Genomic DNA, 13,487 nt, shown 5'->3' with positions numbered 1-13,487 from the left:
GAAGCCCAATTCAAAACTTAAGGCCAGTAACAAAAGATCATCAGACCAATTCCTTTTCTATGTGTAGCTCCGCAACTACTAGGCCTGTTTGGCATTAACAGTTAAGGGGATGTTAAAAGGCAAACTCGCATATTTAAAATATTGAGGGATTCCCATGTCAAAATGAAACACAACAAAGCCTGTAACATCTCTTTAAACCACAACATTGTTCTTTTGGCCTCAGTGTTTCCAATCATAATGTTGGCCAGCTGCACCTAACAAGCTAAAATGGTTCTATTATAACCCAAGAGTGAATAACAAGCACCACTAATCAGGGGTTAAAAATAGCTATGTATTACTTTAGATAAAGATCTCTTGCTAGCCGAACATCAGATAAACTCAACTCCACTGGTCTCTACAGAAGGTGTCATAACCTTGACAAAATTGGTGTGCCCGAATTTTGGTAACTAATTCTTTGGGTGACAGACTGTGGAGATAAGCTGTTCTCTTAAAAATTGCCCCAATATTTTCTTCAAAACCAACATTTATATAAAAGTTCTATGTACCAGGCTATCAGGAGTTACTTAAATAATTAAATACCCAACAAAAAAGTGTCATCAGTTTGCTCCTTCTTCATCTTCTTCTTCTTTAATAACTAGGATACCTAAGAGAAAAGAAGAGAGAAAAAAAATCTGCAAAGATTTACAAATAGATTATGCAGAGAAAGATATAGTTAATTCTGACATACCGGAAAGCTAATCTGGACTGTTGGGAAGAGTCAGACTGGCAGAAAGAGGGAAGAGTTGTACTTCCTGCCACTGCTTCTAACTCGCATGAACACATCTGAGCTGCTCTTAACTAGAAAAGCCTTCAATTGATGAGATCTTCTGTTGGATGTTTTTCCCACTTCTTGGGTAAAAGGGAATAAAAAAGGTACTAAAACAGGAGCTGCAAAGATCAGCCTAACTTGGTCACTGGGACATGCACCATGTCGGTTCATCTAACAACCAACTAGCACACCACTTTTCTCTTGTTGGGCCCCTACATTGTGCTGCCATTTCCACAACATAAGTGACCAAGTCAGTATAGGACACCTCCTCAATGATACCTAACTAGGATGTCCAGACTACAAAATACAATTATATGAATGTGGATCCAAGACACAATATGGTCACATCTCTTTCTTAGGGATAACTCGGATGTCATAGAATAAAGTTGCACTGCACAGTAGAGTCATAGTCTATACCAACCCCTTGGGTATTTTAAAAAAAACCCACAGCTTTTTAACTCCCATGTTGAGCAAGGGCACCTCAGACCATGGCAGCCTGCAAGGTTCACACCACCACACAGTGATGTGTTCATGAATCTAAAATAAACTGAAACACTAACAGCCCCCCAAGAGATCTATCAAGTTATACATTTTCCCCACAGTAGCAAAACCCAATAGTACAGGTAAGCTCACAGCATCCTGAAATAGCACAATCAAATACATGCCTAAGTAACTAGTACAAGAACAGCAGAGGCATGAAGGTATATGTTGTTTCACCTGTGCTGTCACCTGGGTAATGGAAACTGGGTCATACTGACGCTTGCTTTGCTTAGCTTGAGGCAGAGACTTGAACTATGGGGAGGCTTTGTGGTGAGAGTCCTTCACTTACTCTAAGATTGGGGGACTGTGTTCCTTTTTTCACAAGTAGGAAACAGAAAATAAAACTACTACAGCCTGGTTTCTATTGTGCTTTAGGCACCTAACCACTGAGCAGAGTTCCTGGCACAGGAACTAACAGAAAGGAGACACCCATCTGCTGAAAGAGACCTTCAGTGCTTATTTTTGTCCAGAAGATCTTCAACCATTTCAATAATTTTGAGACCCTTATATTAGTCATCTCACATATAGTACATTAGTGTAACAGGATCCTGGGACAGTGTAACAGCAAGAACCTTACAGCCAGTTACAGCATTTCTAACTTCTCTTTTGTCCAACATTCTAGTTTTTGTGGTGTCCATTCTTAATTATCATCCTCTCTTTCTACATTGCATAGGAAATGTACCTGCCTGGTTCAGAGCCATACATTGCTCCCAGCTGCTGGAATGCTTAAGAAACTAAGGGTCTAACCTTACACTAACAAAATTACTCTTTGCCCATACAGATACTTACTCTATTCCATTTTTTGCTTCGCTCTCAAAATGTTTTCTACTACACCAGCAAGTGGACTACTGCAGGCCATCCTTCACAGCAGTACGCTTCTCTCACCAGGCTTCCAATTCCGAAGAATTCTTACTACTTCAGTTGATCTGGCTTTGATTTCCCATCCATTGCTCCCTGAACTGATGCCATCCTCTTGTTGCCATCCCTACACTTGTACCTTCCCTGCTGCTACTCTGCTACTGACCCTTTATTGGTGTTACCAGTCCTGCTCTCCTCTTCATCGCTTTAGTAAACAGGGGCTAACAGTGAACAGCTAACATCTCCGTTAACAGAAATTAACATCTTCAAAAATAGATTTTGAAATTATCTCACTTTTAGTCACTAGTCAGGACATGCTTTAATGTATTTTTGTATCAGTGACAAAAAGCAGAGGAGAGCTTATAAATTGAGGCTTAATGCGGTGACAAGAGGGGGATATTCAGACATTTAGGAAACTTGCATGAAGTTTTGAAAACTTGCCCCTGCACCAGAAGCAAACCAGAACACACCCCTCTCTGTCTCCGTTCCCCCATGTCACCCTCTTTTGTTGGGGAAAACTGTATATCAAGCTTGCTAAGGAAACTGTAATTCAACGTGGCAGATGAAAGCCTTGTTAACTTATTTAATGCTAAACACTTAACTATATAGTTACACAAGTCATCATGTGAACTCCAGAAGAGAACTTCAAACCAGGATGTTTCAGTTCCCTATTAGTTATGTGCTAAAATTATTTGACAGGATAACTTCAAGAGTGCAGCCCAACACTGTAGTCTGCAAGACCACTTGGACTTAATACTCAAAAATCCATCAAGCACTTTCAGAAGATCCTGCAGCCAGTGCTGCCAAATTCAGCTGCCAGAAGTTAGCCTACTTCTGAGTAACTCCAAAGAGAGGAGGGAGGAATGTTACATGGGCACACAGATGAATTGATGAACTTATGATTCATTCCCCTGTGGTTTTCTTTATAGTAAGCTGTTAAGGAACACCAATTGCCTCATGCCCCAAACTCACCATCCAGCTTCTTCAGCTTGGGTACCCGCTTGGTTGCTTCTTCAATCCAACTGTTCTTCTGATCAGAAGCATATTTCTCTTGTAGCGGATTGCCTACAAACACCAGATCCTCTAGTAATGGCAGCTCTGCCAGTCTCACAAACTCTGCTGCAACCACAAAGGTGAAAACACCAACCAGATTGTGGAACATGGAAAGTACATCTGCACCAAAGCTTCCTTTCAAACTCAGTGCAAACATAAATAGCATGGTATACAAGAGGGTAGGGACTGCTTGGGCTTGAACTGGTCTTAGGTTAAAGAACAGGTATACATTTTAAAAGAAGTCTGGGAAAGACGATTCAAAGAACAAACTCCATTGGGCTTAGAAGTGAAATTAAATATTCTATCTTTACTCTCTTACATGAGCGGATTTTAGGGATTCTGCGCATGTCTGCGGGCTTATCAGTGAGACTTAAAGCCCTGTAACATACAGAACTATTTTTTACTTGGTGACTTAACTCATGCATTCACCATACTACAGGAGAAGTTACAGAATAGAGAGGCGTGGCTTACCCCAGTCTTTCACCAAATTATTTGACATATAAAGAACCTTCAGCTTCTTCATTACACGGATACCCCTCAGTTTCTCAATGAAGTTGTATGAGATCCACAGCTCCTCTAAAGTATCTGCAACTGCCTCCTGGAAAATTACAGGACTACTCAGGTAAGCAGAAGCATATCTTCCTTATTCTTCAGATTCTCTCTTCACTCCCTACAGGTCACCTCATGTGAGAAAATACTAAGGTCCTCATTTCTTTTTAAGCAGGTCCCTAATTATGTATGACAAATACTCATGGGAGTTAAGAGCAAAGGATCTGAAATATATTTAGGACGACAGAAATCACAATATTAGAAGAATAAGACAAGGAATAGCTGGCTGGAGTAGTTGTTCTTAAGGCATAGGGGCAGAGGAGACAAATTTAGCTGCTTGTGCACTGCAAATATACATGAAGTGAATGCAATTCAGCAACTACTTTACAGGGGGTTTTATACAATATGAGGGAGTGCTGCATTTCAGGTGCATGTATGTTTGTACCTGTCGTCCAGAAGTTGCTATCATAATTCTCTCAAAAGAGAGGTTTTTTAAACCAGCCATTACACACTGACTGCATTTCACACTTAAGAGATATGGCATCTCTGAAGGTGGGAATAACTTTGAAGAGCAACATTCTGTGAGAGAAACATACAGTATCCTTGAAGAGGAAAATAGTTTCTATATTCTTTTTAAAAAAGCTGATTGGAAAAAAGTTCTTCTGCCCTTAATTCAAATGTAACAAAACTGATCCGATTTTTTCCTCAACAAATTTTACCCTACCTGGCAGACTTAGTCCTGCCACCATCTTCTCCCCTAAAGCCATATTGCTCTGGGTGCCAGTTAACATAAAAAGGACGGACTCTTATGAAGTGTGTGTTCATAGGACTGCCAATATTTGTAGCAAAGAAGTATATCCTAAGCATTTTCATGTAAAAAATTCCTCATGCAAAAAGTCTGTAGGTATTACTTTCATGTAAAACCAGTTGAATTTAAAGGGCTTTACAGATGGACAGCAGTTTTCAAATACAAGTTCTCTCATCTTTGTCAAAGACAATGAAAACCCTCTTTCTAAAATCCTTTTACATAGTAAATTAGCCCTGAAGAATCTCCAAACATGAAGAGTGTTTAAACAAAAAAAAAAGAAATACTAACTGAAAATTCAGAAGCAATGTGAACAGATCATAGTGAAAAGAGCAAATAAATAGTTAGGCAATAACATAAGTTGAGCAAAGGCTTTATGAACACAGAAGGATTATCCCACATTCTAGACAGCACTCCATTTTGTTAGCGAAGAATTGATACTAAGAAGTGCATACCAATCCGTTCAAGTTCTTTATATTATTTCTTCCCAAAGACAGAATCCTCAAATTTTCTGCAATAGATAAAAGAACGTTTCTTGTTAATAAATAGGAGTTTTTAAATATCAGAAGATGCTGTAAGTCAGGTAAAACACCATATTCTACTTACAAGCAAACTGTACTCTGAACAGGCTGTCTTAAGAAAGAATGATGTAACAGAAACAAAACCCCCTGACCTACACAGATCATCAGGAATGGATGCCGTGACCAGCTCAGAAACATGCTCATGAATACAAAGCTGCTCATGTGTAGGTTACCTAGTTGAAATCCATCCCAAATAAATACTGAATAAAAATTATTATTTCACCTTGCACCTGAACTCTAAGTGCTAACTTGATGGTTTTGATCTTACATCGTTCATACCCCTTCTTCTCCAAGTGAAAGTTGTTCAAGTCTTATTTTGAGGCAGCAGATTTAATTTCTCTATTAGAGGGAGCATATAAAGCTGCCTTACACAAGTCATTTCAAGTTAGTCTAGCACACAGGCAAAAATCCTTTCCAAGCGAGCTGTTCTTGCTGGGGTTTACTGTAATACTAGTGTAACTCAAAGCTATCACAAAATAGCAGTCTTTTTGTATAACTCATTTTCATTTTTCACACAAGCTTTCTTGCAGGTGTAAATGAGCAAACTGAGTTGTAGCATGTAGCTGGGTTAACTCTGGATCTATACCTTTCATGAACATTTTAACACTTCTTCCTAACTGCATTAAGGATGAAATACTTAATGATCTTGTTTTGCTCTTGTATGCATAATGATTGAAAATAGATGGTACAATAATTAATGTCAAGACCAACGAAAGTTCAGCCAAGTAGCAACAGATACTCCACAGAGAGCACATGTAGTGGCTAGAGATTGCTATGGATGAAGATTCAAGGCTGATATAGAAGAGATAATTGTATGTTCTGTCTCAAGAAATGCAAGGATGAAACCACACCTGATAAACCAGGTGATAAACCTGATAAATATTCCGAACCAGGAAGATTAGTTTTCACTAAAAAGCTGAGAATGAGAATTCTTTTTCTTTTTAAACACAACAGCTTAATACATGACCATGCTCAAAGAATGAAGAATCATAATCAGTAAGTCTAAAGCCTACTACAGCTAATATTCTCCAGAATATCCCTAAGGATCCCCATCCACAGGGGAGAGTGCTGAGAGATGGCCTTTTGCTCTAGCCAGCTATTCTTTCTGTAACTCACATTTATAAATTGTAACTTTGCGCTAGCTTTTGAAATTTGGTAGAAATGCCTTAAAATTGTTTCTAACTGTTGTTACTGTTTTTTATTACTCTTGTTCTTAGTTATTCTATATTTTAAAGGAAGAAAGATCTCCCTCATGGAACATTTGCACTCTTCTAAAACACAAAACTATCACTTGTTGTTGTCATCTAAAACATCTTCCTCACATGTACGGATACAGGGGTGTGATCCTTTACACAAAATTATCTACTCAACATAACTACAGTACCAGGTATATACATTAATACTAATCTTTTCCATCTGATAAGAGAGGAGATGCTGAAAAAGAATTCTCAGCTTCCCCTCTGCAATAAGAAAAAGCAAATATGTAATAATTACTGGCTTGTTTTTCATAGCTATAAGCACTGCTTTCTCTCTCTTTCACAAAAGCCAATAGAGATTATGAGTTCCTCATATTCTGTACCTTTAAGAAACAGACCATGTAGTTCTAGTTTGTCTAGCTTTAGGATCAAATATTTGGTACAGACTGGATGTTTTGATTCTACATTTTATTAATACAAATATTTAAGATGCTTTAAAGGCTTTTAATGTTTTATCCCACTGAAAAATTTCATTGTTTTCACTTTATATATAACTGCCTAATTATTTTTTGCTCATGATAGAGTTATTCAAATTGAAATACTACAGTACAGTTATTTGGAAAGACTACTGGAATATTTTTCCCCTGATCAGTATTTGCAAATTTGTTGAAGTCTGAGCATATTATGAAAACAAATAAGTTCATCAACCTCAGCCCATTGGTGTGTAGCTGGAGTGGATGGGATTCCAGGTTCCTTGCCTGTCTGCCTGGCAATTTGATGGGGACAGAAAAGCCTGGAAGCTCCAGCCCAAAACCTGCAGCTCTTTGCTAGAGGCAAAGTCTGAGGAGAGACCATTAAGACTTCTGTCCTGAAGTCTGTAAGCCAATGAGTTTTCAGGTGTTATAGACAGCTGCCCATGAAATGACAGTTCAGTTCTACTTCTAGACAGGTGACACGCTCCTTTCAAGTAAGCACAAAATCAAACCAAGTATACCCAAGTCCTTTGCAAAGTGGAATGGCATTTTTCCATCCAGATCTACAACACTCCACGCTCACTCCAACCAATACCACAATTACACAGTTGTTGAGCTGCAGGCTATCTCCATCATGAGCATGGAAATTAATCATTAAATCATGCTAGAACTGATAAGGCTTTGAAAATCACAACTCAGGCCCACTGGAAGTTACAAAGGTGCTTTCTGAATGGATTTTTTTTTAAACTTGCACACTGAGGCAACTGCCAAGGCTAGTGCACAGGGATACATGCTTTAATACACCATTATTGCTAAACATGCATTCTCCAGTAAGACTGATAATTATAAAGGTTACTCGTAATTTTCTAAGAGGAAGAAATTAAAAAGGATGAGAATAGGCATAAAGCTGGACACGTATAACAAATTATGGTGTATGTCCTACCCAAGCAACTAGAAAACAAACATAATCCATCATCAGCTTGTCACTTACTTAGGCTGCTCAAGTTGGCGATTCTTTCAATGCAGTTTGTAGACAGTGATAGTTTCCTTTAAAAGCAAGAATAATCAATTCACAGTATACAAGGGATCACTATATCAGAAGAGTTCAACTTCCAAACACCATTGCATTAGAAATAATCATCTATTCTTCTCTCATTAGCTGGTAAACTAAGTGGATGTGTAAACAGACTCAAAATATCCTCAAACCATTAAGTCTTCTGCAACTTTAGTTAGCTTCTGAGAAAGTACCACGAGTTACTTACGTGACATATTTTTTATCTTTTTTATGCCTAGCCTAAACAAATGCATGGACATGGGGTCTAATTTCTTTCTGAAAGTCTTGGTTAGGTCTCTTTTTTTTTTTTGCATACATTTTGGAATGGATCAAAAATGTGCCAGTCAGCTGACAGACTCCAAACATGGACCTGTAATTATATACCAATAAACAATATACCAATTTTCTGGGGACAAATATCAATATGGGATCTACCCTAACATCTTCTCAGTTAAGTGACAGCGTTCTTAAAATTCAAAAGTGGAACTATGTGTGGAAAGAGAAGCTTAGCTAAGAAAAAGAGAAAGCTGCTGCTTTGAAGGCCGCACTTAAACATAGTAAATACATATTTGCACAGTGGACAGCAGAAAAACTGAAAATTAATAAAAAGTGAAGAGAATGTTTGGTTTCCAATTTATCTTTAACTGAACTTACTCGCAGTTAACAAGCGTGGAGAGAGATTCATCCATCCTCTCTACAGGAGGAATCTGACCATACAGTTTCACCTCCTTTGCCTCTGAAGCCTTCTGGCCATTTTTTTCTTCCTAAGGAAAAGAGAAGGTGAAGAAGATGCTCACTGCTACATGCAATTACTAAAAATTACTATACTAAAAAATTACTATAAAAGTAATTACTATAGAAGTAATTCCAATATAATACTAAAAGATATACTGAAAAGAGAAAGCATTTTGAATACTGTTTACCAAGATTTCTGCTGGCGTAGCATAAAGAGGGGAAGTCTAGCTTATTTTCAAGATAGTAAAAGAACTTATACATTACGTATGCTTTTTTAAAAAGTTGTGTTACACTTGAGCAATTTAATTAAGGGGTCCTCTGCCATAAAGAAATGGAGAATAGATGGAGTTTTAAAATTTGGAATGAAAGTTATTCCATGGAAGCTGACATATAGGAATCTCAACTAAGGACAGTCTGTAGCAGAAGCCAATTCTTAAAAGCTCTGACAGAAAAATCTCCTTCCCACTTCACCCCAAAAACTCAGAACTCACATCTAACTCACAACACAAACTGAACACGGGGGAGTGCATTTTGGGAAAGAACCTCAACAGATTCACAGAATGAAGAATCTAAAAAAAAGAGTAATTTCTAATTAGCCATTAGAAAAGAATGGGGGAAGATTTCACACTTTAAAGAATGCAGCAAAAGACAAATTTCCTGTTTACAATCTAGGTTGATAATTTTCTAGATTAAATACTTCATGAAGTTCAGAGCTTTAGAAAAATTATCATAACTTCAGCATTTGGGTTTGTGAAAAAACATAGTCTATTAAATCTTTTAAAATTCTAAAGTGATGGCAATTACTGATTAAACACTTGGAACAAGTATCTATCTAGGTAGTACCACCAGTTTTGACAGCTGCCTCCCTAACAGCACAAAGGGAGCATTTTGTCCATTCACTCACTGTTCAGCGGGAGGACTGGAGGTCCATTAACAAAGGAGAGATCTACTCGGCGCTTTCAGAACAAGGACTCTTGTTTTCTCCCCCATTTTTATGCAGCTACTGAAAAGTGAGATAGCTGAGGTTTGGCCTGGTTTATATGGCTACTTTGTAATGCAACGAATTGCATCCCAGACGTCTTTAAGAATCCTACAGCACAAGATCAAGTTTTGATAACATTATTTTCATTCTTATGTACCCAAAATACTTCAGGCAACTTAATTTAATCAAAAACTAGCATGTTGCCTTGTGAATTTACTTACATTTGAGTTTCTGTCCAAATTCAGTGTGATAACATTTTTACTCATAATTAGCGATTTAGCAAATAAGTACATCCGATGTTTTACTAGAATATGGTGAATATGTTCAAACTAAGTCACTATATAAATGTGAAACTTCCATTTTCTTTTCTAAGAACAACACTGTATCTATTTGCATTTATACTCAGTTTATAATCTATCAGTTTATATCAACAAATAAAAACATGTTTTTTCTTAAAAACATGAAAGGGAGAGAGCTTCCAACACAGACTGTGGCCGGCAGTGAGAACTTGCAGGAAGAAAATTAATCCTGATCACCGTGCACTTCTGGAAGAAAGGCTGAACGACCACAATAAGCCACAAAGAAACTGCAGGTAGAACAGACACTTTTTAAAGAACAGGTTACGTGTTTGCTAAGTTAAAGTTGCTTTGATTTAACTGATGTCACCCTGACTGTAGGGCATAGGTAAACCCTTATGTCAAAGGGAAGAAAAACATCCGGAAGGCAGCACAACACCAGATCCGATTTTACAAGTCACATGGACCCGGATTAGGAGTAGTAAAAGGAAGATTTAAACCTACCCCTAATAACATGAACAGAAAAGCAAATTCAGCACTTCATGCCTAACATTTACAGAAACTCACTGACACAGGTCTATTGTCTCTAAGGGACATGTGACAGAGAAGCAAATGGAAAATAAATCTTTAATAGGAAACACGAAGTTGAGGTTCTGGAGGGCAGCAAGAGAGAGGAAGGAAAAGCAAAATTTTTTAATACTCAGTTCACACCTGTAGTAATGCTAATATCCACAAGTTATTGCATTCTAGTTCTTAGTAGGAGAGCAGGAATGAATTTTGTGGGATATGCCAACATAACCCAAAAAAACTCTGAAATACTGAAGGTACTAAACAATGGTGAAATGCAAAAAGGAATTAGTCTTCAGTTACAGACTAGTACCTTCAGCTGATGTACAGATCTTCTGGCTTTCAACTGTACCTGCCCAGGCTGCCTCACATCCAGATCTTCTAGAGACCAAAACATTTACAAACTCTTGCTCTGGCAGTTGGCCAGAATTAGCGGGAGAGTGCATGTATACTGAACAGCACAGCACATCTGTGCCCTAATCTAAAAATTCACTGAGACTGCGGAAAGATTCCCACTGGTTTTACTGGACCGTGAACGTGACTCCAGAGCATCCTATATCATCATCTGAAATGACATCTGCATCGTTCCCAACAGTTTTCTAGAAGGCTCGAAGACCAGGTCAGTCACCACCCCAAATGACTGTCTGTATTAACACAGTGCTTTCAGACAAAAGACAAGGAAGAAACTCATTCCGAGTTAAGCTTTGCACAATACATGGAACCATATATTAAAAGACAATAGTAGAAGTTTCGCCGACTACAGTACAGTGAGAATCTCATACTTGTTTATTCTGTGGGAAGGACTACATTCAGTTCAATGAACAGAGCATAATTAAAACATAAGACATCTCCAACTTTAAATCTCTTTGTAGCCTCAGGCCTTCTATCAATGCATATTTATCAGAACAAGGCAGAAGACAAAAACAGACTCATCTTTCCCAGCCACAGCGATTTAACAGGAACAAACAGGAAGTCCAACACAATGTATTATAATTCAATAATAATAATAATAATAATTATTATTATTATTATTTTTACTTTGTGAAACTTATTATAGCAGATGTTTCAAGCAAACATATTTCTTACAATAAGTTTGAAAAATAAATTTAGCTGAATACAGTCAAAACCCATGCCATGGAGCACTGCAAAGCAGCTAGATACTGGTTTAGTACTTACCCATTTGGCTAGAGCTTCTTTGATAGTTGTTGCTTTTGCCTAAAAATGAAACAAATTTAAATGAAATGAATATTCATTGCAAATTTTTAGTTGGCTTGTTCACTGCAAATCTATGTTCTCTCCCTTCTCTCTCTCCATCCTGCCTATCTACCCCCTTCTACCACTTTCCTGTATTATCTTCCTCCAGCAGAGTCTAAGAACCTGGAACCCCTCAGTGTCCCATAATTTTATTTTCTGGGATACTTGGTAGCATTTTCAGGAGCAATCAATTGGCTTCATGCGAGGATGTTATCTTTCTGATCTTACTCTCTGCCCCCTGTGGAGCACGGGTTTGGGACATTGTTTGTTAGCTTTTATGATGAAATTCAATTCTATTCAATTCAAGTTTACTGCACTGAAAAATGTGGTCTAATGCTCTTAAAACCCCACACAGACAGAATAATACAGCCTCTTAAGATAGATACACTGAGGAAAATAAGGTACATCTTGCCAAAAATCAAGAGTAATTTGGACTGTTTATAATTGCTTTTCCCCAATCGTTTTATGTGGAGTCACATCATGCAATTTGAAAACATGTATTATTCAGTCAGGAAAACTCTGAGAGCTGCTGTACAAGGCTTTTTAAGGATTGACCCACTGACCAACTTTCTGTTGTCACTATCTCCAACTTTTCTGCCTCACATCAAAGTCTTATCAAAACCACATGATGATATCCAAAACAGTTATATATATAGAAATGCTGATATATCCAAAACTTTAAACATATTACAAGACGTCTTTCAGATTAAAAAGGCTCCAGAGACCAATCTTTCACAAAAACTGATCAGCAGCCTCCTTTCTACAAAAACAAGAGTTTTGAATCTCTATTGCTCTTCAGTATAGCACTACCACATGTGGATAGAAGCAGCCTTTCAGGTAACCAGATATCAAAAAAAAAAAGCACTGTAAAAGTTAAACCCAGCAAACTGACTTCCACCCAAAATCTTACAGGCAATCACCTCAATCACAGACCTTTAGCGCTGGGTACTTTAGATCCCCAGAAACTCTGGACCCAATGGTGAAAGACAACAGTTGAGGCAGTTGCGTATAAAAGAATGGCTACAATCACTGAACATCCAGCAACAGTCTCAGACCCAGCAATACCAAGGAGCCTGAGCATGCATCTCAAATATCAATATATGCCTTCATTTAGACATTGATATCACTGAGCATCCTCAGATGTTCCAGCTGCTTCCACTCACTAACGGGCATTCATTTTAATCCTGTCTATACTGTGTGGTAATTACTCTAAGTCCCATTGTAGATGACCTGGCAAACTTGGGCCATGGCAGTATCTCCTCAGTGTCTCCTGCTCCTCTGCTGCAGGAGGTCACCTGCGTGACCTCCTTCTGTTCAGAAGATCGTGTCCCCACCTCCCACTCCAACAGCCTCATGAACCCAATTAACAGCTACCAGTGTGCCAGCAAAAGCAACCAGTTTCCAGTTAATCAGTTTTTTTTGGACAGGAACTTCATTGCATTTTTCATATTATCGTAGCCAATCGTTACAGCATTTGGGTACGTGACCTCAGTCATTCATGTTGAAGACAGAAACAGATTCATATGACCAGTGCCTACTTCTGTTTCAAACTCACACCTAAAACTGGATTGGACTTTGAAGCTAGTGATCCATGTAAGCAGAAGGAGCAGCTTCTTCCCTGACCTCTGCTGACTTGCTTCTCCTGTTGTAATATATGATTTGGTGGAAATATGAAAATCAGCATAAGTGGGTTATCAAAAGAACACATATCAGGGAATTCGTTTTGTTCTTTGAAG

The 13,487-nt window shown here is 38.1% G+C and overlaps 1 protein-coding gene across 1 annotated transcript; it reads right to left on the bottom strand.

The window, feature by feature from the left end:
• Nucleotides 1–295: 295 nt before the first annotated feature.
• DNAL1 (dynein, axonemal, light chain 1) lies at nucleotides 296–11,706 on the bottom strand. Its single transcript, XM_010293128.1, has 7 exons — nucleotides 11,674–11,706; nucleotides 8,572–8,681; nucleotides 7,855–7,910; nucleotides 5,069–5,124; nucleotides 3,731–3,857; nucleotides 3,179–3,325; nucleotides 296–643 (listed from the first exon to the last, which is right to left on the bottom strand). The coding sequence occupies exons 2-7, from the start codon at nucleotides 8,604–8,606 to the stop codon at nucleotides 597–599; spliced, it is 468 nt and encodes a 155-aa protein (XP_010291430.1). The 5' UTR covers nucleotides 8,607–8,681; nucleotides 11,674–11,706; the 3' UTR covers nucleotides 296–596.
• Between the last annotated feature and the right edge of the window lie 1,781 nt (nucleotides 11,707–13,487).

The sequence above is a fragment of the Phaethon lepturus genome, unplaced genomic scaffold, assembly GCF_000687285.1.
Source record: "Phaethon lepturus isolate BGI_N335 unplaced genomic scaffold, ASM68728v1 scaffold23518, whole genome shotgun sequence".
In the NCBI taxonomy this organism is placed as follows: Eukaryota; Metazoa; Chordata; class Aves; order Phaethontiformes; family Phaethontidae; genus Phaethon; species Phaethon lepturus.
Note: the sequence above shows the minus strand (reverse complement) of the source record. Positions and strands in the feature narration are given on the sequence as shown.

Coding starts and splice junctions, on each gene's coding strand:
- DNAL1 (XM_010293128.1), bottom strand. CDS start 8,606: ATGGATGAATCTCTCTCCACGCTTGTTAACTGCGA. Junction 7,911..8,571: donor TCCACGCTTGTTAACTGCGA/GTAAGTTCAGTT, acceptor TTGCTTTTAAAG/GAAACTATCACTGTCTACAA. Junction 644..3,178: donor CAAGCTGAAGAAGCTGGATG/GTGAGTTTGGGG, acceptor CTTTTCTCTTAG/GTATCCTAGTTATTAAAGAA.